At 46.6% G+C, this 27,353-nt stretch overlaps 1 protein-coding gene across 2 annotated transcripts in view; it reads left to right on the top strand.

The window, feature by feature from the left end:
• Nucleotides 1–281: 281 nt before the first annotated feature.
• Fam234b (family with sequence similarity 234 member B) overlaps nt 282–27,353 on the top strand; it is a 32,868-nt gene continuing 5,796 nt past the window's right edge. Inside the window, exons 1-10 of one of the 2 annotated variants that reach the window (XM_060384308.1) lie at nt 282–413; nt 11,594–11,992; nt 14,052–14,180; nt 19,023–19,214; nt 20,740–20,870; nt 22,804–22,951; nt 23,322–23,463; nt 24,627–24,770; nt 24,930–25,011; nt 26,022–26,177. In XM_060384308.1, the coding sequence (XP_060240291.1) occupies nt 377–413; nt 11,594–11,992; nt 14,052–14,180; nt 19,023–19,214; nt 20,740–20,870; nt 22,804–22,951; nt 23,322–23,463; nt 24,627–24,770; nt 24,930–25,011; nt 26,022–26,177 (1,560 nt within the window). In that variant the 5' untranslated portion in view covers nt 282–376. The remainder of the gene's footprint in view (nt 414–11,593; nt 11,993–14,051; nt 14,181–19,022; nt 19,215–20,739; nt 20,871–22,803; nt 22,952–23,321; nt 23,464–24,626; nt 24,771–24,929; nt 25,012–26,021; nt 26,178–27,353) is intronic. The other variant, XM_021634103.2, reaches the window with a different exon arrangement.

Genomic DNA, 27,353 nt, shown 5'->3' on the forward strand with positions numbered 1-27,353 from the left:
TGAGTGACAGACAGACAAACAAAGCCAAAGCGCAGTGACCTGCCAAGATGGCCCAGGCAAGTGAATAGCTCAGGTGGGCTTCAAATCCAGTTTGTCATTTCCAAGCCAACGTGAACTTCACAGCCCGCGCCTCCCTAACTGCTACCTCATTCCAGGCTCTGAGAACACGTTGGGGGAAGAGATGACTTCCCTCACCGACTGCTGAGGCCACAGCGATTCAGCCTGGGGCCGGGCGACCTGCGACAACGGGCGCCTCCTCCCAGCCCGGCTCCCAGCAGGTCACACCTTTCCCGCTCGCAGAACCCACGCGCGGCCCGCAGCGAACTACACTTCCCGGCAGGACGCGGCGCGCGCACGCGCACGGGGGCCCTCCGCCATGGCGACAGTGCTGTCCAGGGCGCTCAAGCTCCCCGGTAAGGAGTCCGCAGCCCGGCGACCACGCCGCGGAGGCCTGGCCTGGGGAGAGGGGCGAGCGAGGCGAGGCGCGGCGGGGCCTGGCTGTTAGCTGGGAGGGCCGCGGCGCCCGCGGGATGGGAAGGGGCGCCCAGGAGCGGGTCGGGGACCGGGGACGCTCGGGGACACTTGGGGACTCTCGGGGACTCCCGAGGCAGAGCCTGCTGGAGGCGCGCGGGGCCGGTTCGAAGGCGGAGGAGCGTGACGGTGACTGTCAGGTCAGAGCGCTCGTCGCGGAGGTCTGGGAGGAGGGGGGACCAGCCACCAGAGCATCCTTCTGTGAGGTCCAGGACTCGCTGCTGCTATGTGAAGCATAGAGGCGAGGTGGCTGGACCAGAGGGGGAGCCGGGGGCTGCAGGACTGTTAAGTGAGTGGCCTGGGCGGAACAGCATCCACTTGCTGACGGCAGCCTCGCGGCTGCTTGCTGACCGAGGCAGGTGTTCTGCTTCTTCCTGTGTGGAAGAGGAAAGCCCCGAAAAGATTAGGAAGACAGCTAGGCTAATTGAATCGCACAGGGTGGCGGCGGTGGGGTCGCACAGCAGAGGACTGTGCTGTTTGAATTGTGCTGTTTTAACCGAAGCGTATTTTTATTTTTTCATTAGCGAATTTTAATCGCGTAGGGCTTTCGGAAAAATTGTGGCTCTACTTAAAAATTTAAACGTTAAGTTGTAAGCATTTATTGGCTGGTCACTTGAGAGGGGAAGCGGTTGCTTCCCTGGCGTGCTGGAAAGGGTATCTCTGGTGGCCAGCTTGAGGCCTTTGGAGGGCTGCAGGGCCCTTGTTCTCAAAGAGTTTCTATCTGCTTGCTACCTTGAAACCAGCCTTGTGTCTTAGATGACCCGAGACTTCATGTCTTTATTTACCCCCTTCACTGGCTGCTTAGAACTCTGGAAAGAACATTGATAAGATCTATCTTGGAATGAGTACATAATACTGAAATTAAAAGAGAGACGTGTTTCCCGGCAGGATTCATTTACTTTGAAGAAAGTAACCCTGACTTTTGAATGCTACCTTCTTGAAGGCGTAATTAAACGTTAGGCATTTTTAGCTCTTTTTGTTTATTTTAGGGTCCTTGTTTTATTTCAGCATAGATTATTGTTACTCTCTGAGAAGCTGCAGAAAGGGAGTGTAGCTCAGGTGTGGATGCTTAGCACTCACAGAGCCAAGTTTTATCCCCAGCACTGAAGAAAAATTAATAGTCAAATGGAGGGGGAAACAAGAGAGAACAATGGGATGATTATGGCTAAAATGCAGTACTGTAAATGTAATGAAGCTCAGCATCTTGTATACTCTTTAAAATTATCTTTAAAAAAATAATGTGAGAGTATCTAACCTGAGCTCTTTTGTGTTCTTGTTCTCAGACCGTGGTTTACACAGATTACGCGTTGGTGTATTGGGTTATAGTTATTTGGTCAGCTGACAGTAAAGGGTGATGGATTCCTGTGTTTGGAAGGTAGTTTGGTCCTAAGGGCTGAGCTAGCTAGGATCACCACTAAGGCCTACATTCAGTATCTATGTGCACCGTATGTGATGTGGGTTTTTATTATTATTATTATTATTATTATTATTATTATTATTATTAGCAGCTTGTTTTTCTCCTGGTCTCTTCCTTGCCCGTTTTCTTCACTACCCAAAATATAATTTGTGGCTTTTGTATTAGGTAGGAGTTGCCTTCTCAAAGCTGTTTTTGGATACCTCGTAATTGGGACTGTGAGAGACTGCGGTGCTGTTTGTCCTGTTACCTTAGTTAACCCTCTTACTAGTTTTCTGTGTGAGGGAAACAAACGGCATAGTGGCTAAGAGCAGAAGATAGGCTCTGGATTTGACTGTATCTGTTTTGATTTGACTTCTGTGTTGAGGATCCAATCCAGGGCCTTGTACGCACTAGCCATGCAAGCTACTGGCTGAGACAGTCTCTGGATTAAATGCAGTCTTGACTTGCTTAGCTGCTTTATCCCTTTAAGATTCAGTTTCCTCATCTGCAATAGTAGTGTTGTTCTAGAACATTCTCTACATGCCACACACTGCATTGCATCTTCATCTCACAGGGTTATTTGAAGGTAAATGAGATAATTGTCCTTTGGAATTTAATTAGCTTCTGACACATTAGCTATTGTTTGGGTCATTAGTAGCTTATGGGGGTGGTACATGACCGAAGGCCTGATCTAACAGTGACCCAGGGACAAAGCTCTGCTGGGGATGCTTTTCATAATCTAAAACCCTTTCCCTGAGCTCAGGATGGAAGGGTGTTTGGCTCCCATGCCTGGCATGAGGTTAATAACTAACAGAGGGACAATGTGACATTCATAAAGCCCATAGGACAACACAGCTTATCTCTTAGTTATATGTTTTTATTTTAGATTTAATGTTTGAAGGTCAAACACTGAAGGGACTGTTAAAACTCACTGTTATTGTTGAGCTTTGTTTTTATGATATGTGACTTAGAGAGTCTGTGGCCCTAGGTAAACTAACCCATATTGGCGATTATTTGCTTTGGTCTAGGCACATATCCTAATGCATGTGTAAGTTACAGTATGTGCTGTGGTGTAGGATGTCACAGGGTAGCACACGTTTCAGTGTCTTCCCCTAAGGACACTTGGCCACAGCACAATTGCTTCCCTTCCTAGGCATGCTTCCTCCACCCCATTTGGGAACACTGTTGAGTCACCATCCCACTCTCCTAGGGGGAAAGGCAGTCTCCGAAAGCTTTTATATCAGTGTGTTATAAAACCAGTGTCGTCTCTTGTATTCTTTGCAGACATAAAATAAAGCAAATCATATAAATGGGTGCACGTGGGGGGAGGGTATGTGCCCGTGTGTGTAGGAGCCCATGGTGGCTAGAGGCGTAGCACCCCCTCCCCTGTCCTCAGAGCTAGAGATACAGGAAGTTGTGAGCTGCGTCCTGTGGGTGCTAGGAATCACATGCAGGTCCTCTGCAAGAGCACTGCATGCCCTTAGCTACTAAGTCTTGTCCCCGGCGCTTCTTGGCAGGCATTCCATTGACTGCAAACCTGGGGCCTGGGAAGATGGCTCTCACTGCGTAAGAGTGCTTGCTGTGCAAGCACGAGGAACTGAGTCTGAATTCCCGGAACCCCCATAAAAAGCTTGGCACGGCCACACGCGTGCCTGTCAGCCCGGTGCTGTAGAGGGAGGGACAGGGTTGCTGGGGCTCGCTGGGGCCCGACCTAGCCTCGGGTTCAGTGTGATCCTTTTCTAAGAACATGAGGTGGAGAGCAACACAACAGGACACCTGGCATCTCCGGCCCCCTGCAGGCGCGTGCGCATCTGCATACCCATTGTACACACACCGTACACGTGTGTACCACTCATCACACATACATATGCGCCACACATCACACACCACAGACACACACACACACCTGGGTGCTCACTGCGAGCAGCAGACTCAGAAAGACTGAGCAGAGCTCTGTCCCTAGATGGGAAGCACAGGTTCATGACTGGCTGGAGTGTGGCCTAAGGCTACTCAGGGGCTTCTTGTTCTCCCTGTTTCTGTGGCTGGAAAAAAACCCCTTGCCTAGTCAAAACTTGCAGTCTGTAATAACTAAGCCAAAGTTTATTTTCATGCTATCTGTGTTAGTGTAAATGCAAATATTTATTCCTGCTCCAAAAGGTTGGTCCAGATCTAGCCCTAGTCTGAGAGCTTTAAAGGCACCAGCCAATGGTAGCTCTTTGCTGTGCTGTGCTTGCCTTCCTATTTTAGAGGCCCTGGACTTTATTCCATAAGTTCTTCCCCCGATGACTTTGTAGGAATTGTTCTGCTGTCCCCCTCCCACTGCCCATGTAGCCCAGGCTGGTCCGGCAGTCAGCAGGAAGCAGAGAATGACCTTAGACGCCTTCTTCTTCTGCTTCCACCTCCGCAGTGCTGTGAGTGTAGGCACGTGCCAGCACACCTGGGGGAGGTTAGCCCATTAAGATGTTTTAAGAATGCATTTATTCTGTGTTTGTGTGTGTGTGTGTGTGCTCGAGCTCACTTGCACGTGTGGCGGGAGTAAGGGGTGTGCACGCATGGCACACGTGGCAGAGGACAACTTGCAGGAACGGAGTCAGTTCATGTCATGTAGTCCTGGGGATTGAACTCAGCTTGTCAGGTTTGGCACCCTCGGAGCCATCTCTCTGTCCTTGAACCTACTGAGTTCCGTGCCTCACCGCAGCAGCGGCCAGTTTGACTTTTGTCCGTCACTGTTAGACACCTGATTCCCCCTAAGCCTGAATGGCACGGCATTCCTTCACTGTCCTTGAAGTCTGTACTTTTTTTTTTTTTTAAGTCTGTACTTTTACTAGCATGTTCGGTGATGATTATTCTGTACCGGCTTTTCTTGGGCCTCTCTGCAGTTTAGGTTTGGCTTTGTCGCAGGCTCTCTCCATCTTTCTTTCGAATCTCCTGTAAGTACTGGGTCCATTTTTTTTCCTCTTCAGTTATAGATATATATTGGGTCAGTTTCTTAGGGTTTTTTTTTTGTTTGTTTGTTTGTTTGGTTGGTTTGAGTTTGCTTTTTTCTTTTAATTATGTGCATATGTATGTTTGGGTTTACACATATGAGTGCAGTGCTTATGGAGGCCAGAAGAGGGCATCAGAACCTGGAGTTACAGGCAGCTGTGGGATGCCTGAACCTGATACTGGCTACAGCCCTCAGGTCTTGACCAGTGAGTCAGTTTTCCAGCTCTGGTTTGAGTGTTTTGAGACAGGGTCTTTTTGAAGCCTGGATTGGTCTGAAACTCACTAAAGAGACCAAGCTGCTTACCCAGCCTCCCCCCCTGCCCCCAGCCTGCTGAGTGCTGGGAACAGGCAGGAGGTTTCACACTTGGTCTATTTAGAAAGCTTTGACCTTGGGAGGTAGGACTCGCCAGTGCAGACTTTGAAGCCAGACTGCCTAGGTCTGAACTTGCTCTTTAGCTATGTGGACCAATTTCCCAAATGCTTAAACCTCAGTTTTCTCCTCCAGAAAATGGGAAGCCATTTCTGTCTTAAAGTTGTTCCACAGGTTTACTGAGGGAGATCTTAATAGTACTTGGAGATGCCCAAGGCCAGCCTTGTTACGCATTTAATCTAGCTAGGTTTACAGTAGTTAGCCACTGTGTATGGTTCAGAAGTGTCTTTTTATTTTATTTTTATTCTGTAATTTTTTTTGTGGTTGAATTTTGCTTTTCGAGACAGGTTTCTCTATGTAGCCCTGGCTGTCCTGGAACTTCTCTATAGACCAGGCTGGCCTTGAAGTCAGAGAGCTCCTCCTGCCTCTGCCTCCTGAGTGCTGGGTTGTTAAAGGCATGGACATCAATATCACCACCACCGGCTGAAGCTTGCTTGTTGACTATTTTGGAGACAGAGTTCTGTCATACATCCTTTCCTGAGTGTAGAGACTGAAGGTACCAGACCAGTAAGAATGTCTTTTCTAAATTTGCTCTGTTGCTGTTGTTGTCATTGTTGTTGTTTTTCGTTGTTCTCCTAATTTCTGATAGTTGGCTTTTCATCTTTTCTACTGAATAATGGTTGCTTCTTAGACATATTACGTCTTTTTATGAATCCTTATTTCAGAAAATTCGATATTGATTTTTTTGAAATCCACTGGGAAATAAGCTGTTGACTATTTCTTTCATCTTATGGTGGGATTGGTCTACCCTCCTCCCCAAAGCAGTGATGAGGGTGGAGCCCAGGACCTTAGTATGCTGGGCAAGTTCGAGTCTTTATCCCTACTTGCTCCTCTGCCCCAAAATCTTCTTTTTCTGATTTTGTTTACCGTGTTCTGTTGTACCCTTTCTTCAGTATTTGCAGACCTCTGCAGTGTCTTATGGAGTGAATGCTGATGCTGGCTCCTTTCTTCAGACTCCTATTTTGGTGGGGTAGCTGTTTTACTTTGGGTTGCTGGTTGAGCAGGGAGCAGAGTTAGCCAAGGCAGAGAGCTAGGGCAGTTGGAAGGATTCAGGGAGGGCTTGGAGCTCAGCTCCTTTCCTAGCAATGCACTTCCTCTGGCTGTCTCTGCCCAGGCTAGCAGACTATAGGGACTCAGAATGCTGAAGCAGCATTGGCTTCTCTTGTGTTGGGTTTTACCTATGAATTTCACATTTGCCTTTGTTGCTTGAGTTGTGAAAGTGGATCTGGGTCTTTTTGTTTATTCTGTTTTTGTTTTGTTTTTATCTCTTTTTGAGACTGAGTTTCACAATGTGGACCTAGCTAAGCTCGAACTGGGAGATATGCCTGCCTGCCTCTGCTTCCCAAGTGCTAGGATTAAAGGTTTGCATTACCACGCCTTACATCTTTTATCTGTCTGTCTGTCTGTCTGTCTAGATAGGTTTTTTGAGACAGTTTCTCTGTGTAGCCTTGGCTGTCCTGGAACTTACTCTGTAGACCAGGCTGGCCTCAAACTCACAGAGATCCGCCTGCCTCTGCCTCCCAAGTGCTGGAACTAAAGGAGTGTGTTACCACACCCGGTTATAGCTTTTATTTTTCAGACATATTCTCCCTTTAGAGTTTGGACTGGCCTGCAGCTCACTAGACTAGGCTGGCCTGGAACTTGTGGCAATCCCTTGACTCTGCCTCCCACACCCGGATGTTTTGTTTTGCTTTTTAAACAGGATCTTAAGTAGCCCAGGTTGGCCTGCAACTCATTTTACAGATAAATCTTCTGATCCTCCTGCTTCAACTTTAAGTGCCAGGATTGCAGGCCTGTACCACATGCCTGGCTTTGATGTGGGGCCTTGTGCTGGTCTGCAAGCACTCCCCCAGATTCCCAGTTTATGTTTCAGGCCAGTTCTAGGACAGCCTTAAGTTCTCCAACCATAGTTGTCGTTATCTTGTCACAGCTTACATATTTTGCATTGAATTCTCTGAGTTATTGTCTGGTTTCCAGCTTCCAGCTGGCCTCTGTCTGTCAAAGCAATCAGCCTCTTCAGGACTGACAATGTCTGTAGTTACTTTCTAACCACCCGACAGCTTGCTTCCGGTAGAGTATCGCCTGCATTTTTTCTTATTTTCATGCTTCTGCTTTTTGTCATGTTTTGATAGACAGGGCTTGTAGGTGTTTCTGTCACCCTAGACTTAATTTTTTCAGGGAAATTATTGGTTGGGTTTCATATTCATGAAACAAGGAGAGAAAGGATGCCTGGGTTTGAAACCAGGCTTTGCTGGGTCCTGTGGTCTTAAGCAAATTACCTTTGTGTTTCAGTTCTTTCTTTGATGAAATAGGGATTAGACCCCTCCCGGGGTCATACGGGGGCCTGATGAATTAAGACACTGGAGTGTTTGATCAGTGCTGAGGATGGTGGGCAGTCAAGACATCTGCACTTTTCCCAGGATCATTGTCACCATCAAGTCTGTGGGCTCTGCTCCCTCTTCAAGTGCTGATACGCGGATCTCCTTTTACTGTGTTCCCTCAAGGAGAGAATTTCATAAAATTGGCAGCAATTGTTCATACACTGTGTGTTGGGAATGTGTTGTTTTCTCCCTCATTTCCTCTCCCCTTCCCTCCCTCTCCTCTCCTTCTTTCTCTCTTTCTGTCTTCCTCCACTCTTCTGGTTTTAAGGAATGGACTATGACAGAAATGCCTCCTATGGAATGATTAATTAGAAGTCTGTATTCCTATAAAGGAACATCTAATTATTTTTTATGGAATCACTAAAATTGTCTGCATTTCTATAGCATGTGGCGCCAAGCCTCTTCCTTCCTGTCATAGCATAAGTCATGGCAAAAGTGAGCTGCCCTTCAGTTGTTCTGTTATCTGGGTTTTGCCAGTGGTTTCAGTTTGGCAGCTGCACCTCTTTGGGAACCGTGGGAGGCAGAGGCTGACAGGGTTGACTGGGGTAGATACTACTGCTAAATATTTCACTCCGTGCTCCAAATCCAATGGTAAGGCAATAGGACGGTAGGAGGGCGGTTCGGAATCCTTGGAACTTTTAGAAGGGTTGGTGTGTGAGGATGCCAAGAAAGCTACCAACGTTTACTGAAACAATAAATTATCTGGAGTGCAATGGCATGGTCTGTCCTGTCTGTGGTCAGACCACACCCTTGCATTGCGTTCAGTTCCAGAAACCCTCCTTTAAAAAGTATGGGCTTACCACATTGTATGCAGAGAAGGCTCACCCTTCAAGTCATGGAGTGAAGGAGATGGCAGAGTTTAACCTGGAGAAGAGAAGGCTAGCCAAGGCTGTTGACAGATTTAGACAATAATAATGGAAGACAAAATTGATTGGGTATGATCAGCAAGGGCCATTTGTATGTTTTCTTAATTCTTTTAACAGTCATAAGGGTGTTATAAGTCATAAGTCATATTCTTAATTCTTTTAACAGTCTTAATTAAGAATTAAGTTCTTAAATTAACAGTCTTAATTAAGAATTAAGAATTAAGTCATAAGTCTTAATTCTTTTTACAGTCTTAATTCTTTTAACAGTCATAATTCAGACAGCAAGGGCCATTTGTATGTTTTCTTAATTCTTTTAACAGTTATAAGGTATGAATGATAATTATATTTTATAAATAGGGAAACTGAGGCCTATAGAGTTTAGAAAAAGGTAGAGAGGCAAACTGGTCTTTATGCTGGGAACAGTTGAATCATTTTCTTTTGGTAAGAAAATACCTCATGCAGCCCAGGCTGGTGTAAACTCACTATGTAGCTGAGGCTGGCCTGGAGCTCCTGACCCTCCTGCCTTGGATCCCTGACACTGGTCACGTTCAGCTGGGTGCCAAGTGACTGCTGGATGTTTGAGAGGAGACACAGTTTGGAACAAGGATTATATGAAACCTGAGATTTCAAGATTTGGTATGTTCTCTTGGTTGTCAGGAATTTTTTTTTTAATTGCCAAACCTTTACTCCCAGCAATTGATAGGCAGAGGTAGTGGATCCCTGAGTTTGAGGCCAGTTTGGTCTACAAGTTCTAGGACAGCTAGGGCTACATAGAAAAACCTTGTCTTGAAAGACAAAACCAGTAATAATAATAATATATTTAGGTATCTTATGTGTATAGTTGTTGGGTCTCTATGTATGTCTGTAAACCACATGTGTGCCTGGTTCCCTCAGAGGCCAGAAGAGAGCACTGGATCCTTTAGAACTGGAATTACAGACAGTTGTGATTCACCAAGTAATTGCTGAGAGTTGCACCGTGATCCTCTAGAAGCGCAGCCAGTGCTCTTAACTGATGAGTCATCTCTCTAGCCCCTGTTTTGTTTTTTAAAAACTTTCTTTTATGTACACGAATGTTTTACCTCTATCTATGTATGTTCAGCATGTACATGCAATACCCATGGAGGCCAGGAGAGTATAGCAGAGTATGGTATGGTATGGTATGGTATGGTATGGGCTGGGCTGGAGTTAAGATGGTTATGACCTTACCATGTCATCTGCCACCTCCTTGTTCCTGGGAACTGCCGTGCATCCCAGGATGCATGTGCAGAAGAGCAGTTTTTACACCTTTACCGAAAGATGGTCTTAAAGGAATTCAAATCATAGGACAGTTCTAAGAAGTGAGGCTTCGTCAAACATCTTTAGCTGGCATGTAGTCTCCAACTTGCTAACTTGTTTCCATGGAAGCATCTGGGAAACCGTAGACACCCTGTGAGAAACAGTATACAGAAGAGAATTGTTCTAGAAGTTTACCAGGAACAGCTGCCTATGGCTCTGAGAAAAATCTAAAGCAGGAACAGCCTAGGTCTAAGGAAAGTTTTCTCAAGAGCCTCTGCCTCACACATGGAGTCTCAGCACCGGGAAGGCTGAGGTAGGAGAGTCACCACAGGTTCAAGGACAGCCTGGGCTACATAGTGAGTCCCCGCCTCGAATTTATAAATGAATACATGCATACACACATGAGCAAATGAATAAAAAGAAAATCAAAGAGCCATGGCCATCTTTGTTAGTGACGGTCAATCAAATTCAGAAGCTTCTAAGTTGTACAGATATTCGGGCTGGAAAGATGCCTCTGCAGGTAAAAGTGCTTGCCACCAAGACAGGTGACCGGAGTTCAGTCCCTGGGACTCACAGGGACAACCATAGTTTTAGATTATGCTACAGAATGTTAAAAGTTATTTTCCTATCCAACCGCAGCTGTCAACCCTGGTCCATTCTTTGCTTCTCTTTAAAAAACTATTTGTGTGTATGGGTGTTTGGCATATTCGTATGTCTGTGTACCAAATGCATGCCTGGTGCCCCAGAGGTCCGATGAGGGCTACAGATCCCCTAAAACTGGAGCTGCAGCCAGTTGTGAGCCACCTTGTAGGTGCTGGCACGCAAACCTGGGTCCTCTGGAAGAGCGGCCAGTGCTCTGTGTCTGTATACAAGGCCACTGACCTGTATCTCAGCCCGACCTCCTTTTAAAAAGCCAGAGTCTCCTATGTAACAAACTGGCCTCAGTCTAAGCTGAGGATGACCTTGGGTTTCAGATACTGCCAGTATTTCCCAAGTGTTGTGATAACAGGCATGCGTCATCATGCCTGGTGTATGCAGTGCTGGGGTCAAACCCAGGGCTTTGTCCATGCTGGGCAAGCAGCTTACCTTAACCTGCAGTACCCCAGCCTCCTCTGATGCACTCTGGAGACAGGGTTTTTTAAAATTATTATTACATTAAAAAACAACTATATGCATATGTATGTGAGTGCAGATCAGATGACAACTTGTGGAAGTGAATTTCTTCCTCCCACTGTGCAGCCCGGGGACTGAACTCAGGTCATCAGGCCTGACAATATCATAGCCATGAGGCTGGACCTTGCTTTGTAGCACAGCCTGTAAACTCACGGCAGTTCTGTTTAGCTTCACAAGCACTGAGATTAAAGCTACTCTGCCAGGCTCTCTGCTCTAAAGGTTACTGTCTTAGCTTCCCCATGGGAGAACATACAGCATGGGGCTGTCCAGGCCTATCTTATTTTGATAAACATGACGTATTCTACTTTTACCCTGGCCTTTTCAATTTTCCTAACCCCAAAAGACAGTAATTCTAGAACAATGGACTCCCTCTGCCCCACCCGTAGCTCCCAAGTTATACAGAAAACCACTAAGGTCTAACCAAGGTCTCAGTGATGTAAAGCTAGGTTTTTGGGGTTGTTTGTGTGGTTGCTGTGATTTTGCTTCCGTGCCACCACAGTGTGGTGAGGCTCTTTCCTTCCAGGCTCTTCCTGACTCTGTCCTCCTGTGTCTCCAGGGAAGAAGAGCCCAGACCTCGGGGAGTACGACCCTCTCACCCAGGCTGACAGCGATGAGAGCGAAGATGATCTCGTGCTTAACTTGCAGCAGAAGAACGGAGGGGTCAAAAACGGGAAGAGCGCCCTGGGAGACCTGCCGGAGCCGGACTCAGATGCAGACGTGGCTGGGGCTGCAAAGCCACACCTTTCAGAAGCTGCCCCAGAGGGTTTCCCCTCAGAACCCCTCGGAGGTCTAGAGCAGAAGGCCACCTCCTCCCTGGTGTCCTATGTGCGCACATCTGTCTTCCTGCTGACGCTGGTGATCTCAATGGTCTTGGTACTCCTGTGTGCCTTCCTCATTCCCTGTCCTCCCAGAGACCTGCATAGCACTTGGAGCCGGCACCTGGGCTCCCAAGGAGGTGAGTTGCGGGATTTTAAGACATAAATCTGTAATTTTCATATATTGGTTTAGCTATTGTCTGATTTGTCTATCTATCTGTCTATCTGTCTATCTGTCTATTAGGCAGGGTATCACTGTAGCCTTGTCTGCCCTGATCTCTGTGTGGACAAAGGTTTTGAACTCACAGAGATCTTCCTGCCTCTTCTTCCCAAGTGCTGGGACTAAGGGCATGTACTGCCATTCCTGGTTGGAATGTTTTTTGGAGACAGTGTCTCATCACCATCACTCTGATTGGCTTAGGAATCACTTGGTGGACCACGTTGCCCCTGAACTTGTGGCAGCCTCCCACCTTCGCCTCCTGAGTGCTCATGCCACAGGTGTGCACCACTATGCTGCTTTCGCTCCAAACCTTAAAAACTAATGTGGGCTGCACTGTCTTATCCCTGTGCCCTGGGGTTGCTTAGGAGGTGAGGGTCTGGAATGAGACAGACACTGGCTGTCTGCGTTCCCTGAAGGCAGCTTTAGTTTCACAGCATCGCTGCTATGTCCACCACCCAGCTGAGCAAACAGGACATTGTTGAGGCCTCTGAGTCCCCTGATCATCTCCCCGTCTGTCCCCAAAAGATTCTGATCCTGAGTTTGGGCTGATCATTGACTCTAACATTTTGCCTTGCTGATATATTCCTTGATTTTGTCTCCTTTCTTGAATTTTATACAAATAGAACCATAGTCTTCTGTGACATTTGTACAATGTATTTTTTTTTTTTTTGAGACAGGGTCTTATATCTATGAAGCCCAGGCTGGCCTTGGCCTTTTCTTTTCTCAGCCTCCTGAGTGCTAGCATTATTTGCCATGCGCCAGCACGCCTGGGCTGTTAATACAAGTTTTGTGCATGTTTGTCCCTGAGACACCCCTTGTAGTGCAGGCTAGATTTGAACTCATTCTTTAGCTGAGCATGGCTTTGAACTCCTGACCTTGCTTCTATCTCCAGAGTGCTGGGTTACAGCCCTTGGTACCATAGAGTTTACCTTTTTGGGGAAAAAAAAATTTTTTTTTTCAGTGTTGGAGATTGAAGCCAGGCCTCATGCATACAAGGCAAACACTATAATCCACATTGTTTTTAAAGAGACATTTCTGAGATTAATCTGTACTGATGCACTGTAGCTGGAGTCTATTCATTTTTACCAGTGCCTAATTTTCCATATTACGAATGTCATATGATTTATTTATCTATTCTACTGTTGATAAACATTTAAACGATTTCCAATCTTTTTAAAATAAGTGATCCTAAGGACATTTCTATATATTTCCAAAGGGTTATGTACGCATTTCTCCTTGGTAGAAGCCTAGTCACGTTGCCAGACAGGGGGTGTGGGCATGTTCTTTCTAAACAGGTTCTTACATTTCCTGCCAAAGCAGTTGTACCAACTTGTGCTTCCACTCTGAGTTTCCTACAGATTTGGCAGGCACTCTCTGACTCCTTGGGTACAAGGAGGGGATCCACCCTCGTCTCTGCTCCCTACAGGCCTCTGCTGCCCGCCGAGGAGGAAGGGCAGGGCTGGCTTCGTAGAGCCTCAGATTTCCCTCCCCATTGCCCGTGGGAGGGTAGTCCTGGTGACCCCACGGCTCTTTTGGCTTTGAGTCTGGTGTTGTGGTGGTGGCAAGGACAAGGTTTCAGAAGTCAGGTTCCACAGCCTTTGCTGGGGCAGGGTTGGTACATCATTATCTATAATCAATTTGCCTTGCAAGGCTGCACCCTTCCTGGGCCTTTGGCCAGGGAAGCCAGGTTCCTAAGGGCCTCTTTGGCTCTGTGGCATTTCTGAGTTAGTTGCCAGTTATTTCACTATGTCCTGTCTAACGTGGCCAGAAACCCCAGGTGATTTGATACATCACCATTCCATAGGTCTTGCAGTCCCCCGTCAGGCTAACTCACTGCCCTCTCAGAAGCTGAGTCTGTTTGCTTCATGTATAATGTCCAGGATTCTCTGCTGTCCACCTGGGCTGGGGGTGGGGGTTGGTACCATCTGCATCTGTCTTCTTTCTAACCTGGCAGAACTAGTCTGTGGTAACTGGCTCAGGCCCTTTTTGTTTCATTATGTGTACCCCAGGCGGGGACCTGTCTCCCCTGGAGCTGGCTGACGTGAATAGAGATGGCCTGCGGGACGTGCTTCTCTCCTTTGTGACAACCAGGAATGGGACCGAAGGAGGTAAGAGTTACGCCTCCTGAAGGCCACCGTGGGGGGTGGGGGAGCGTTAGTCACTTTCCAGGGACAGCGCACAGGAGGGTCCGCAGGGAACAGGTCACCACACAGGTCTGCCATGCGTGATGGGGCTCATCAGGAACCCAGTGTGATGCTGGGCACTCACGCCTTAACCCCAGGACTTGGAAGGTGGAGGCAGGGTGCTTTCTGTGAATTCGAGGTCAGCCTGGTCTACATGCTGAATTCTGGGACAGCCAGTGCTAGAGGGACCCTGTCTCAAAATGCCCCCCAAACCCACCCTCCCCTCCAAAATAAATAAATAAATAAAGGTAGCAAGCAGAGTGAGTCACAGCCAGAGGGACTTTGAGTGGTCACCTAGGCTGGTTGAGAAACTGGTTCAGAGAAGTGACTTGCTCATCTCTTGTAGTGACAGCCTTGGTAATTCGATATGTGTGGCTTGGTGGGAGGGAGACACAGCCAGCCTCAGATGTCATTACTCAGAACTGACCACATTACATTTTGAAACAGTGTCTCTCACTGGCCTGGACCTGGCTAGCAATCCTCAGAAGCTGCCGCCCCTCCGTCTCCGCCCATGGCACTGTGGTGATGGCAGGAACATGCCACCTCTCAAGGCCTTTGTTTGTTTGTTTGTTTGTTTGCTTTTTTTGGTTTTGGTTTTTGTTTTTTTGAGACAAGGTTTCTCTGTGTAGCTTTGGTTGTCTTGGACTCACTTCGTATACCAGGCTGGCCTTGAACTCACAGAGATCTGCCTGCTTCTGCCTCTGCTGAGATCACAGGCATGGGTCACCGCACTCACTTCTCTCCAGGCTTTCTTATGTGGGTTCTAGGGATCGAACTCAGGCTTTCTTGCTTGTGCAGCAAGCACTTTACCAACTGAGCCATCTCCCCAGGCAGCTTCTCCCCCCACCCCCCGCCCCCCTGCTAGATTATAGTGAATGGGGATTCTACCCTGCCCTCAATCCTGGGTTGCTCAAGACCCTTGCACACAGATGATTGGGCTGCTGGCCTTCCTTTTTCCTTTCAGTTTAATTTCCAGGTTTGTCCTCCCTCAGAACGCTTGACATTGTGGAGGATATTTATCAGACCCCCAGCCTGCTGGGAGACTGAGGAGAGGAGCTAACATCCCCACTTCCTCACAGGTGGGGTTAGAGCACAGTGGCAATGAACTTAACCGCTGGTCAGAGCAGGTCTCAAGCTGGCCCTCTTAGAAGGCTTTCTTTTCTGGATACCAGCAACCTCTTTCTTCTTCATCCCTGGGAGCATTAACAGCTCTGAGGGGCTAAACTGCCACTACGGGAGTTCTGTGCCCTGACACAACTTTGTCAATAGTTTCTTTATTAAAGCCTCCATAGCTTACACTAGCCGAGTGTGACGTTTCTGGGATTCCATTGGATACGACCAGTAGCAAAAATGCTTAATTTCCATGATAGCTGCACAAGGTCCTAGTTTGTCTGCAATGTCTACTAAATTGGCAGTGACCACAGCATGTCAGCTGACACAAGAACCCTACCCAGAGGTCAAGGAAATCCTAGCAAGCGTGTTTTAATCATTCAGGCCCAGAGTGAGTGTCCAGGTATGTTTTAGAGATTTCTGTACTGTACATTTGCCTGACATTACTAAAATGCCTTTTGGAAGCACGTTTGAAATATAGATGTTACTTTGTGGCAGAGAGCTTTCTGGTTTGGAGCAGACTTTCCTATGATCTTAGCTTGATTGCATATTCCTGGTCTGTGACTCATTCACCTTTGAAGTAAGGTCAGGAATGCTGAAGTTATTTGCTATTTTGCCTACTCTGCTTTATATCAAGATGCCTATTGACAAGACTGAGGCTTTGGACACTATGTAGACCAACATGATTTTCCCAGGGGTTGTAAAAGCAAGAATGTAACTGTATTAGTTACTTTTTTTTCTGTGACAAATATCATTAACAAAAGCACTTTACAAAAGAGTTTATTTTGCCAGTAGTTCTCAAAGCCCCCCCTTCCCTGGTGACACACTCCCTCCAGCAAGACTGTATGTCTTAAAGGTTCCATGATATCCTCTGTTGTTGGAAATAAAAGGTGTTGGGCTATATAATGTTTATTATTAGTCTTATAATGATCATGGCAGTATTATTTTACCTGCTATCACAATCAATAAGACAAGACACCTGTTAGATTTTGTAGTTGTCTTATAATTGCCTTAGGCTGGGTAGATAATTCCAGCTATATTAGCTCAATAACCTCATTAAGGACCTCTCAACCCCTGGCCAATGCCATCTGCCTTAACCATTCTTATCTGGGCTATCTCCCATCCATAATCTTATAAATACTTGCTTATCCTTTATCTGGATCGATCCTTTCCACACCACTTTCAAAGTCCTTCCTCCTGGCCCACCTGGTTCCTTTTCCATGCTAACCCGTCATGGCTTCCTCCTCTTTCCTCTCTTCCCATGATAGGTCTGGTAACCTTAGCCATGCCTACGTCCTTCTGTCCTGCCCAGGTACAGGCCTTCTTTATTAAGCAAGCAGGAATAATGTGTTAGGCAGGTTTACACAACAAATATGCATGTATCTGGGCAGTAACCAAATCTTGAGGACCAGTTATTAACATTAAAATACAAGCATCAGACCAACCCCCAATGTCCTCAAATGGTGCCACCAGCCAGGGACCAAATGTTCAGAAGCTTAAGCCTGTTGGGGACATTTGTCACTAAAAAAACTACAATAACTACCATTAGGTGTTGTTTTTAACAAAATTTTAATCATTTGATTTTACCAGTGAACACTTGGGAGCCAGATGCTGGGATGAAAGCCTGCTATCTCAGAGAGGTAGAGAGAGCATCCAGTTGACCATCCCCCTCAGCCACCTTCCCAGAAGCAATGCCTCCTTCTCGTACAAGCGCCTCAGACTGAATGTCCCTCCTTCTACTTCTTGTGCATCTCTCTATCCATCCTCCTGACTTCCTCTTACTCTCTATGTTTTTTTTTTCTTAATAATCCTATGTTTACTTTCTGTCAACTGGTTGCTTGCACTGTGTCTTGACCTATGGCTGACTTTATTTAATCCTGTTTACAATTATTCAAGCAGAAAGCTCTTGGATTAAAGGTGTGTGTTAGGGCTGAGCCACACCACAAGTAGGAACAGGTTTTTCTAGTAACTAACATTGCCTTGGTCTCATAGTATGACCCACTATCCTGCAACAATTAGGTGCTTTCTGTGTGCTGTTGTAGACACACAGCACACAGGAATGGATTGGCCTTTCAATAGAATCTGTCTAAGTAGGCTAGTATTATTGTCCTGTCTTCCAGACGAGGAAACTGAGGCACACTGAGGTTAAGGAACTTCTTAGAGTCCCACAACTGTAAAATGTAGACTTGAAGTTCAGTTCTAAGAATCAGGTTGTGAAGTTCATATCCTCAACCCCCACGCCAATGCATGTACCTACTGTGGGAAGAGGGGAATAGAGTTTAGTTGCTCATGATCCAGCAAACATGTGTTGGCTGCAGCGGGCACTGTTCACCCTCTCCTGGGCTGTGCCGATTCCCTGCCCCATACTCCCAGGCAGAGTGTCTCTGTTGCACAGCTGTCCTGGAACTCCCTCTGTAGACCAGGCTGGCCTCAGAAATCACAGAGATTCCGCTGCCTCTGCCTCCTGAATGCTGGAATTAAAGGCATGTGCCACTATGCCCAGCCTTCACTGGGGTTCTTAAGCAGGAAGCCTAGCACAGGATTGGTCTGGAAAAGTCTAGAAAGTAATGCAGATCTCTGGCAGGAGGTCTAGCACAGCGAGCCATACCCAGTTTCCTGTTTGAGGCTGTGTTGTTTAGTTAGTACCTCTGAGGAACAGGAAGACTAAAGCTTTGAAACTTCTGGTATCTGAAAGGAGAAAACATGGGTGAGTCAAGATGTCCAGTCCTCAGAGTGAAAGTCAAGCTGGCAGGGACTGTGACCACTACTAAGTCACATCCTGGCCCACGCTGCTGTGGTTTCACTTCCCTTGGACATGGGTGTTGCTGCCCCATGTGTTCTTTTCCTGCCTAGGAACAAACCAGAGGGCTGCAGACAGCAAGACCTTGCTGTTCGCTACTCTGAAACCTGCAGGTCATTTCTGCTTGGGGAGTATATGCTGCTGGAGTCTGGGATTTCCTCTGCTCTGCATGGTTTCTAGGCCAGCCTCCATGTTCCTGTACATTCCTCTCCCACCTTTCTCCTCAACAGCTCCTCCTCAGTGTTTTGGGCTTTTCTCCTGTCTTTTTCTTTTGATTTTAAAATGACATCTATTGAGTGTATGTGTGTGTGTTGCGTGCACACATGCATGTGACAGTGCACATGTGGAGGTCAGGACAACTTGTAGGAGTTGATTCTCTCCTACTGGAGTGGTGCTGGGCACTGGGGACTGAACTCAGGTCATCGGGCTTGGCAGCAGATGGCTTTCCCCGCTCACTTAGCTGGTCTTACCCTGTCTTTTGCTCGGCAAACAACTGGCTGCTCTGTGTAGCAGGCATCCTATAATGTGCTGGGAAGTCAGAAATTCCTGTGTCTTTAAGAATGTCACTGTTTAGCGTGGGCTAAGGTGGCTGACAGGCAAACAGATGTGTTAGGAAAGGTGCCAAATGGGGACCTGGTGAGGTGGTTCAGAGTTGCCCACAGGGGATGGTCCTACACCTGTCCTACACGAGGTGCAAGGGAGGAGAGATGCCAGGTTCTGTGTTCACACCTTGTCAGGAACACAGGCGGGAGCTGAGCCGCTGCCTCACCCCCACCATTCCCTTTGAGTTTTCAGGTGTCTTGCTTACCGCTGACTCTCTTCTCTTCTGCCCCGTCACCTCTCTTACATGTCTTTAGGTGGTGGCTCACAACCAACTGCAGATCTTGTGTGCCTTTCGGGGATGAATGGCAGCACGCTGTGGTCCAGTCCCCTCCCGGAGGAGGCTCAAGATGTCACATGCTTGGACCTGATGCCAGGAAGCATGGCCAAAACCATCTGCCTTGTGACAGGGACTCGAAAGCTGCTCAGCGCATTCAATGCAACATCAGGTGAAGGATGGCCTTGAGGTCAGAGTGTTGCCTCTGTGAACCTCGGTTTGGGATTTGAACAGCTTGAAGGGGAAGAGGTGTCTGTCCTCTGGCAGGCTGGAAACCGCTTTGTCGACCTGGTTCAGCAGGTGGTTATTAAGGGAAAGAGAATAGGGGCTTGGGCAGAAGGAGTAAATAGATTCTTGTTGCAACCTGTTTGGTGATAATTAAACTCTTCCCCAAATAGAAGCTGCTCCAGATGGCTCTGCTCTGTTCTTTGTTCAGCAGGCAAGGGGGTATTGCTTCTGTCTCCTTGAGTTATGCTGGTCCATACGTGAACCTGGGTACTGGCTGGATATTGGAAGAGAACTTGGGCCAGTGGAGACTATTGATATGGCCTTTTAGCTCCTTTTTCCTCATAGATTCATAGGACAGAAGTGATGAAAATGAGTCTAGTATGATAAAGATGTCTTCTTATAATATGCTGGTTATAGGGCCATAAGCTCAAGAGAAGTTGAACAAATAGTGGCACCCTTTCGACATCAGAGGTACCACTGTGGGATGCTTAGTTTTTGCTTCCTCCTTTTTGAGACATGATTTTACACTTGAATTCATGAAATCCTCCTGTCTTAGCCTCCCATCTGCTGAGATTACAGGTTTAAGTTACCATACTTGGCTAGTGAGGTACCTTTGAATGGGAAAAAAAATTATGTATATGCCATGTGGTAGAGTCATTCTTTAGCATACACAAAACTCCTGGAGTGATTCCCAGCACCAGAGAAACTGGGCATAGTGGTGCAGGCCTGTAATTATCGTGCTCATTTAAGAGGTAGAAATAGGATCAGCAGTTCAAGGTCATACTTGGCTAAATAGTAAGTTAGTTAAAGGCTAGCCTGGGTTATATGAGCTCCTATATTTAAAAAAGATCATCAGAATTCACTTACTATTTTAGGTCAGGACTGACGTCCTTGAAAACCTTCTGCAGTTTCTCTGGTGTGGGCTCCTCCGTGGCTGCAAGGCCCTGTGACAGACACATTCTTCAGCCCTAGCAGAGTCAGGAAGACATAGACCTCTTTATCTGATATACACAATGCAAATGTGTGGGACTGGGCCTAATGGTTAAGAGCACTGTCTGCTCTTGCAGAGGACCCGACTTTAGGCCTCAGCAACACAGGGCAGTTACAACCAGCTGTAACTTCAGTTCCAGGGCTCTAATGCTTTCTTCTGACTTTCCCGGGCATCAGCACACATGGTATATGACATACGTGCAGGCAAAACAGTCTCACACACACAAAATAAAATTGTAAGTAAATAAGCTAAAATCCAGATGTGAGGTTATTACACGGAAGTGTAGCCAGATGCTTGAGGATCCTGGGTCCCACTTCCTGCTCCCTGTGTCCTCAGACAAAAACTAAAGGAAGAAGTGCTAAGGAGCTGCCTTTTCCTGTTCAGCCCTTAGAGTTTTCTTTTCCGTCTCAGGAATGTTGCTCCTGTCTTGTTGGGGTAGAAAGCAGAAGTGATGATCTGCCTCTGTCTCCTTCTTCAGGGAAAGTCATCTGGACTCTAAACCCAAACTATTTGTCCAATGGCACCTTGGCCGCCCCGGTTGTGGTGCTGCCAGACTTGGATGAAGACGGAGTCAGAGATCTGGTGGTGCTGGCCATTGGAGAATTGCAGGTATAGACTCTAGTGGAATTATTTTAAGTGCTGACTGGAACCTGTTGTTGCAATGGCTTAAGCCAAAATAGATCCTCTTGGTGAGGTTAGGTGAACCAAGAGCATTCCAGTTCATTTCCCATGACATGTTGTGGTTCTGAGGACTGTGGTTTAAGAGAGCCCTGGAGGCAGATGGCTCACGTGTAAATTCCTTCTGTACCACTCTGTAGCTTTGTGGCCTTGGACAAACTGTACTCTATCCTTGCTGTAGTTTCTTCACATGTCGAAATGAGAAAGTTATATCTCCCTGCAGGGGGCTTATGAAAATTAAAGCTAACAAAGTAAATCCCTAGAAAGCTACCTATTTGCAACTGTGTAAATGGAATGTTAGTTTTACTATGTTGTTTCCATTTAAATTTTACTTCAATTGTAAAACAACAGGATGGACCTATAGAAGGCTCATAAGATGTAAGCTGTGGATGTAGCTCAGTTGGCAGAGTGATGGTTTAGCACGCATGAAGCCCTTGTTTGATCCCCTGAGCTGGATAAATCAGGTGTGGTGGTAATGCCTGCACTCAGGAGAGAAGGGCAGGAGGATCAGAAGTTTAGGGTCATCTGTGACTAAATAGTGAGCTAGAGATCAGCCTGACATATGTGAGACCCTGCCTCAACAACGACAACAGTACATGCCTCACCTGGTTGTGTAATCCCAATACAAAGGAGGACTCAGAGCTCCAGGTCAGCCTGGGTTGCACGCTGAGACCTGTCTAAAAATCAGACCCAGATCCTCTCTGACTCATCAATGACCAAAGGAAGATGCTGTAGGGAGACAGGCTTTCAGTGTCGATGTGGTAGTTCCTGCCTATAATCCCAGCCCTTGGAGCTGAGGCAGGACGATTGCTCTAAGTTTGAGGCCAGCCTGGTCTACTCAATTAGTTCTAGTCTGTCTAGTGTTTCACAGTGATGCATGTCTTAATTCCTCTCTTCCCCCTCAAGAAAGATAAACTTTGATTCTAGCACAGTGTTCTTATAAGCCTCAGCTCATATGCTGGAGCAGCTGCTCTGTATGTAGATGAAGTCACAGCCTTCTCCCAGGTCTTTCTTCTCAGGAAAGACAAAATTAATGAGCAGTTATCTCAACTAATATCTATATATATATACACACAGACATGTATTTTGAGACAGGAGCTCACTGTGTAGCCTCAAACTCACATAGATTTGCCTGTCTCTGCCTCCTAAAGGAAGGCATGGTGGCAGGAGTGAGAGACAGCCTCTCACAGTGTACTCACAGTGAAGAAGCAGAAGGAAGGCAATGCTTGGGCTCACTTCTATTTTTTTCATATCAAAATCTATTTCATGGGGCTGGAGAGATGGCTCAGCGGTTAAGAGCACCAGTTGCTCTTCCAGAGGTACAGGGATTTGGTTATGTCCTGGGATCTGAACACTGGTCCTCATGATTGAGCATCTCTGCAGCCTGGGATTTCTTATTTTTATTCAGTCAAGGCCAGAGCTGAGAGGATGAAGCCTCCCACATCCAGGGATGGTCTTCCTATTTGGTTAAACCTCTCTAGAAACATCTTCAGACATACACCCAGAAGGGTGTTTTCCTGGTGATTCTAATTCCCATCAAGCTGACAATCTGCATCTCTCTGCATGATCCTGGCTACTGAGTGAAGACCCTCCTTGTATCAGCATCTTATATTTAGCTCTTAGTCTTTAGGAGATGATATAGTCAGCAACCACTGTGCTTCAATCTGAGGAATCTTAAAGATGCTCTTCATACACATCTAATCAGGGCATACATATCTGCCCCATTTCTAATGTCTGGTGGAATAAGCAAGCCAGTAAGGCTTTGTGCTTTCCAACCACGGGAAGTGTTCATGAGCCCTCATCTCACGAGGCCTTAGGAAATGAAAGACCTCTATTAACATATTCCTTTCTTTCATTTCTTCAGCCAGATCTGTGTTTTCTGCTGGTCTCTGGTAGGACAGGGAGTCCAGTGGGCCGACCTGTGAAGTACAACATCGTGGGAGTAGGGAATCTGATTGGTCCCCAGGTTTACATCACGGCCAGTGGGGCCGTCTACATCCTGTTTGGCTTTGGTAAGAAGCAAGGCTGGCTTTGGCTTCTGCTCCCCTGCGGTAGGTGCCCAGGCCTCCTGTGAGACAGGACGAACACTCATACAGGGGTGGCTGGTGTGGGCTCTTCTTCGAAGTCAGTTGCCTGTTGCAGGGACTCTCACCTGCTGCAGGTCGTTAACTCTTGCTTTCCCTTGACGCCTTCTCTGGAGAGGAGACTGCCCAGCGTTGGCTTGGTCACTTCCCTGTCACTCTATGTCTGACCAGCTGGAGAGGGCTCTATTGGACCCATGGGATCTGCTCTGTGTCTCCTGCCCAGACCCCCACCCTGGGATAGCCTGGGGTAGTTCTTTTAAATCCAGCTTCTCAGTGTGGACTCTTCCTGTGGCACTAGGAAACATACAAGCTGTCGCCCTGCGGGACATTTTTGTTCAGGCCCAGAATCGGGACAGCTCACCACCTTCTCTGCAGATAGAAGAGCCAGAATGGGAGAAGCGCAGATCTGTCAACCTTTCTGAGCTCATCGATGTTTACAGGTATGGCTGATATCTCTTCAGCCACAGAGAGGTCTTCTGGAGACTCATACATCACAGGGTGTCTGAGTTTGGGTTGACTAGTGACTAAGGGTGGAGGTTTGGGCAAAGTGAGCTAAGTGTGAAATACCAAATCCTGATCTGCTTAACACAGTGAGAAATTCTCTTCTTCTGGTCGTGAATGTTGGGTTTGTATCGGTGATCAGGGTGAATGCTTACTTCAGAACCAGATTAGAAGGAGGGATATTAACTTGTGGGTCCAGGTTAGAAGAGCTAAAGGAATATTCTTTATAAAATGGCTGTAAAGCTGTGTGAAGGCTTTGACCCACTCTTCCCTATATTTTTCTTCTAGTTGAAGAATCAGTTTGACAGAGCAAGAATAGGGTGCATGAAATCTTTTTTCTTTCTAATTTTTTATTTACTTCTTAACTTAAAGAGTATAGTTGTCATATGCAGTGATCTATTTATTTTACCTACTCAACTCTTGGCTTGAATAATACTTGTTTTATTTCTTTCTGTCAGAAATTTCAAGTCATTTTCTAGCATTTTTCCCTCAAATATTATCATGTTATTGTAGTGAATTTGATGGAATGGTTCCTGTAGTGTAGAAAAAGATGAAATAAATGCCAAGAGTTGCTGTTCAAGCTTGAAGACAGTTTCAGGATACCTGTTCCCATCTCTGTCTGTCCTCTGTGCCATTCTCCTTGGCTCTGTTACTGTTCCCAGTGGGTCCAGGCAGACTCCTGGTTGGGAGTCCATATCATCAGGATCTACATTTGTGACTCACTCCCTTGCTAATTGAAAATATTAAGAAAACAAAAAAACTGTGTCTGCCCCCAACATAAACAGACTGTATTTCTTGTCATTATTACCTAGAGGCTGTAGCCTTGCAACTGTTTGCATTGTACTCAGAGTTAGAACTAACTTAGAGATGGTTTACATTATACAGGAGGCTACAGGTTGTATGGAGACACTATCACTCAGTGTAAGGATGGTGAGCATGTGAATTTGGTGTCTGCAGTAGGTCCTGGAACCAGTTCCCACATAGACACTAGGGACAACTGTATATGCAGGCAGACACACACTGGGAATGAAACATCAAAATAAATGGTTGTGGAACTCTCAGACACACCAGAGACTAACTGTTGGGCTTTTGTTCAATGCAGTGATGGAGTTGAGCTTCTCCAGTTGGTGAAGGCACCAGATTCCAACGGCAGCAGCCTCCTGATCACAACCAGGCAAGGCCTGGTCCTGCTTCGGGGACAAGACCTTACGCCTCACTGGAAACTGAGCCTTCAAGGCCTGCGCAGGTTTGCAGAGTGCCCTTCATTGCTACCGTTCTGAGCGTCTTTCCTGTCTTAAAAACAAAGTAGAACAATTGCTTGTTGCCTGTGGCTGGCGCAAGGGGAGGGAGGGAGCGCCTGTTTCTTTTCGTATATACTGTTTATTGCTTCCCTGTCTGTTTGCAGCCAGCCCACTCCTGGCTATTTCACTGATGACCAGACATTGGACTTCCTTCTGCAGACACAGGATGGAGTTGGGATGAAAAAGGTAAAAATGGGGCTCAAATCAGTCGGAACACATGGAAAGCATGGGCTCTGTGCTGGGCCCTGGGTGGGACACTGGGAAGAATAAGAACCGAAGACACAGTCTCTCCCTTCAGAGAACTCCAGTCTAGTGGATGGATAAATTGAAAACTCATAGCTAATTGCTAAAATCTGCAACACTAGTTTTTTTCTAGACTAATCTTGTATTCTTTCTGGAGCCTGCACCTACCTACAGTTAGCTAGGAGGAACCGTCTTATAAATCTGGGCAGGGAAAGGTGGGTATCAATGACTTCATATTTCAGTGCGAGGGCAGGACTCACCATTGTCAGGGTGTTATGGAGGCTTTTGCTAAAGGATGAAAGTATGGGTAGGGCCTTTAAGGTTGGATTTCTGTGTGTGTGGCAAGGACTATCAGGTCAGGAGCACTAAGACCAGAGCTCAGAGGGAGGGGCCACAGCATGGAGGGATGCTGAGCCAGGGGCTCCACATTCTGTTTTCCTGTAAGGCTGTGTGTTGTGGGGATAAAATGCTTTGATAGCCAGTTTTTATTCATTTAATGGTACAGGCAGAATTATAGAGTTTTAATATAAAAATAATTGGCATAGATTTCTTCTGTTGACAATCAAAGCTAACCAGCTGTGGGCTGAATGAAAATAGCTGAAAGAATTGTTCATACTGAACAGTCACAGACTTTTTATTATTATTATTATTTTTACTATTCCTTAAACAGCACAGTAACAACTATTGATAGGATGTTTACTAGATCACAATAGATGTTGTAGGTAATCTAGAGAATGGTCTATGTGCACACAAGGACATAAGTAGCTACATGCAAATGCTGGCCTTTTATGTAACAAACTTGGTGTCTGCTATGTGTTGGTATTGGAGCCCAGTGCCTCACAAATGTGGAGGACCATGAATAATCTACTATCAGAGTGTTTGTCTTGACTGTTTTTCTTGTCCTGGCACTCTCCTAAGGACTGGCTGTATCTTCTTTGTCTTCTCATGTGCAGATGATGGTGGTAGATGGTGGTTCTGGCTCCATTGTCTGGAGTCACAGTATCCCATGTCACATGAAAGAAATACCAACCACTTCTGCTATTACCTCAGACCAGAAGTCTGTCTTCCTCTTCTGGGCAGAAGCACTGACTACTGCATCTCTCAGTTCTGTGAGTGAGGGGGGATTGGAGGCAGAGATGGGGGATGGGCCAGTAGGGGGTGCCCCGTCTGTCACACAGACATAGCTGCCGCTTACAGCTCTGGGGTGGTTCTCAGCATCTTTTCTGATCAGTCACCTTCTAAGGGGTTGAGTGGAAATGGACTTGTGCTCCCAAGCTGGTCTTTCCCATTGACATTCCATCAAAGGAGCGAGTGCTGGCTACGGCCCTTCAGTAGGGGACCAATGAGAAAAACTCTCCTGGATGCCATGTGTAGGGCCACAGGCCAATATGCTGCTGTGGAAGACAAGAGGTCCTTACGGTTGGTCTGGGTGGGCAGAAGTTAGCCAGGCTCTGAAGACAGTAAACTTAGCAGACAGTGTGAGTGTGGAAGGAGAGGGCTGTCGACAGGGCTGACATGGTAAGATGCCCTTGTCAGTAAGCTGCTTGCCTACAAGGCTGACAACCTGAGTTTGATCCCTGGGACCTATGGTAAGAGGGGTCGCCTGTCATCCCCTCACTCCATCCAGTTTTCTCCCGACCTCTACATGCACACCGTGGACACATGCCCTACACACATGGGCACAAAATAAATAGGTATGTGAACAAAAGAAGGAAGTTACTGATTTTGCCAAGCGTGACTAGAGAGCGTGTCATGAAAGAGGCTGGATGGGCTGAGGGTGAGAAGCTGTTTGTGTAGAAGGGGGGTGGAGATGGTTGGTTAGGCAGTGTGGAGGAGGAAGTAATGTGATTGGCAGTGGCTTTTTAAGGAACCAAAAGGAAGTGTGTGTGGATTGAAAATGTCATCAGAAGTTTCTTAAAGCACAGGGGTAGGGAGCAAATAAGTGCAGTTGGAGTTTAGAGAAAGTAAGGTAAAACACTTTAGCGTTTTGGTTTTTTTGTTTGTTTTTGTTTTGTTTTGTCTTGTTTTTGAGATGGGGTCTCTCTACATAGCCTGGCTATCATGGAACTTACCATGTAGATCATGCTGACCTTGAACTCAGTGGTCTGTCTGCCTCTGTTTCCCTAGTGCTGGGATTAAAGGCTTGCATCATGACAACTGGATTGAAAATCCTTAACTTTTTTGCTAAGAATTTTTGGGCTTCATTCTGCAGGTTTGAGGAAAGTGTTGTTCGTTTTTCATGTCATGTTAGTTGAGCCTAAAGTCTGTCCCTCCATATGTGGACA

The sequence above is a fragment of the Meriones unguiculatus genome, chromosome 5 (genome assembly GCF_030254825.1).
Source record: "Meriones unguiculatus strain TT.TT164.6M chromosome 5, Bangor_MerUng_6.1, whole genome shotgun sequence".
In the NCBI taxonomy this organism is placed as follows: Eukaryota; Metazoa; Chordata; class Mammalia; order Rodentia; family Muridae; genus Meriones; species Meriones unguiculatus.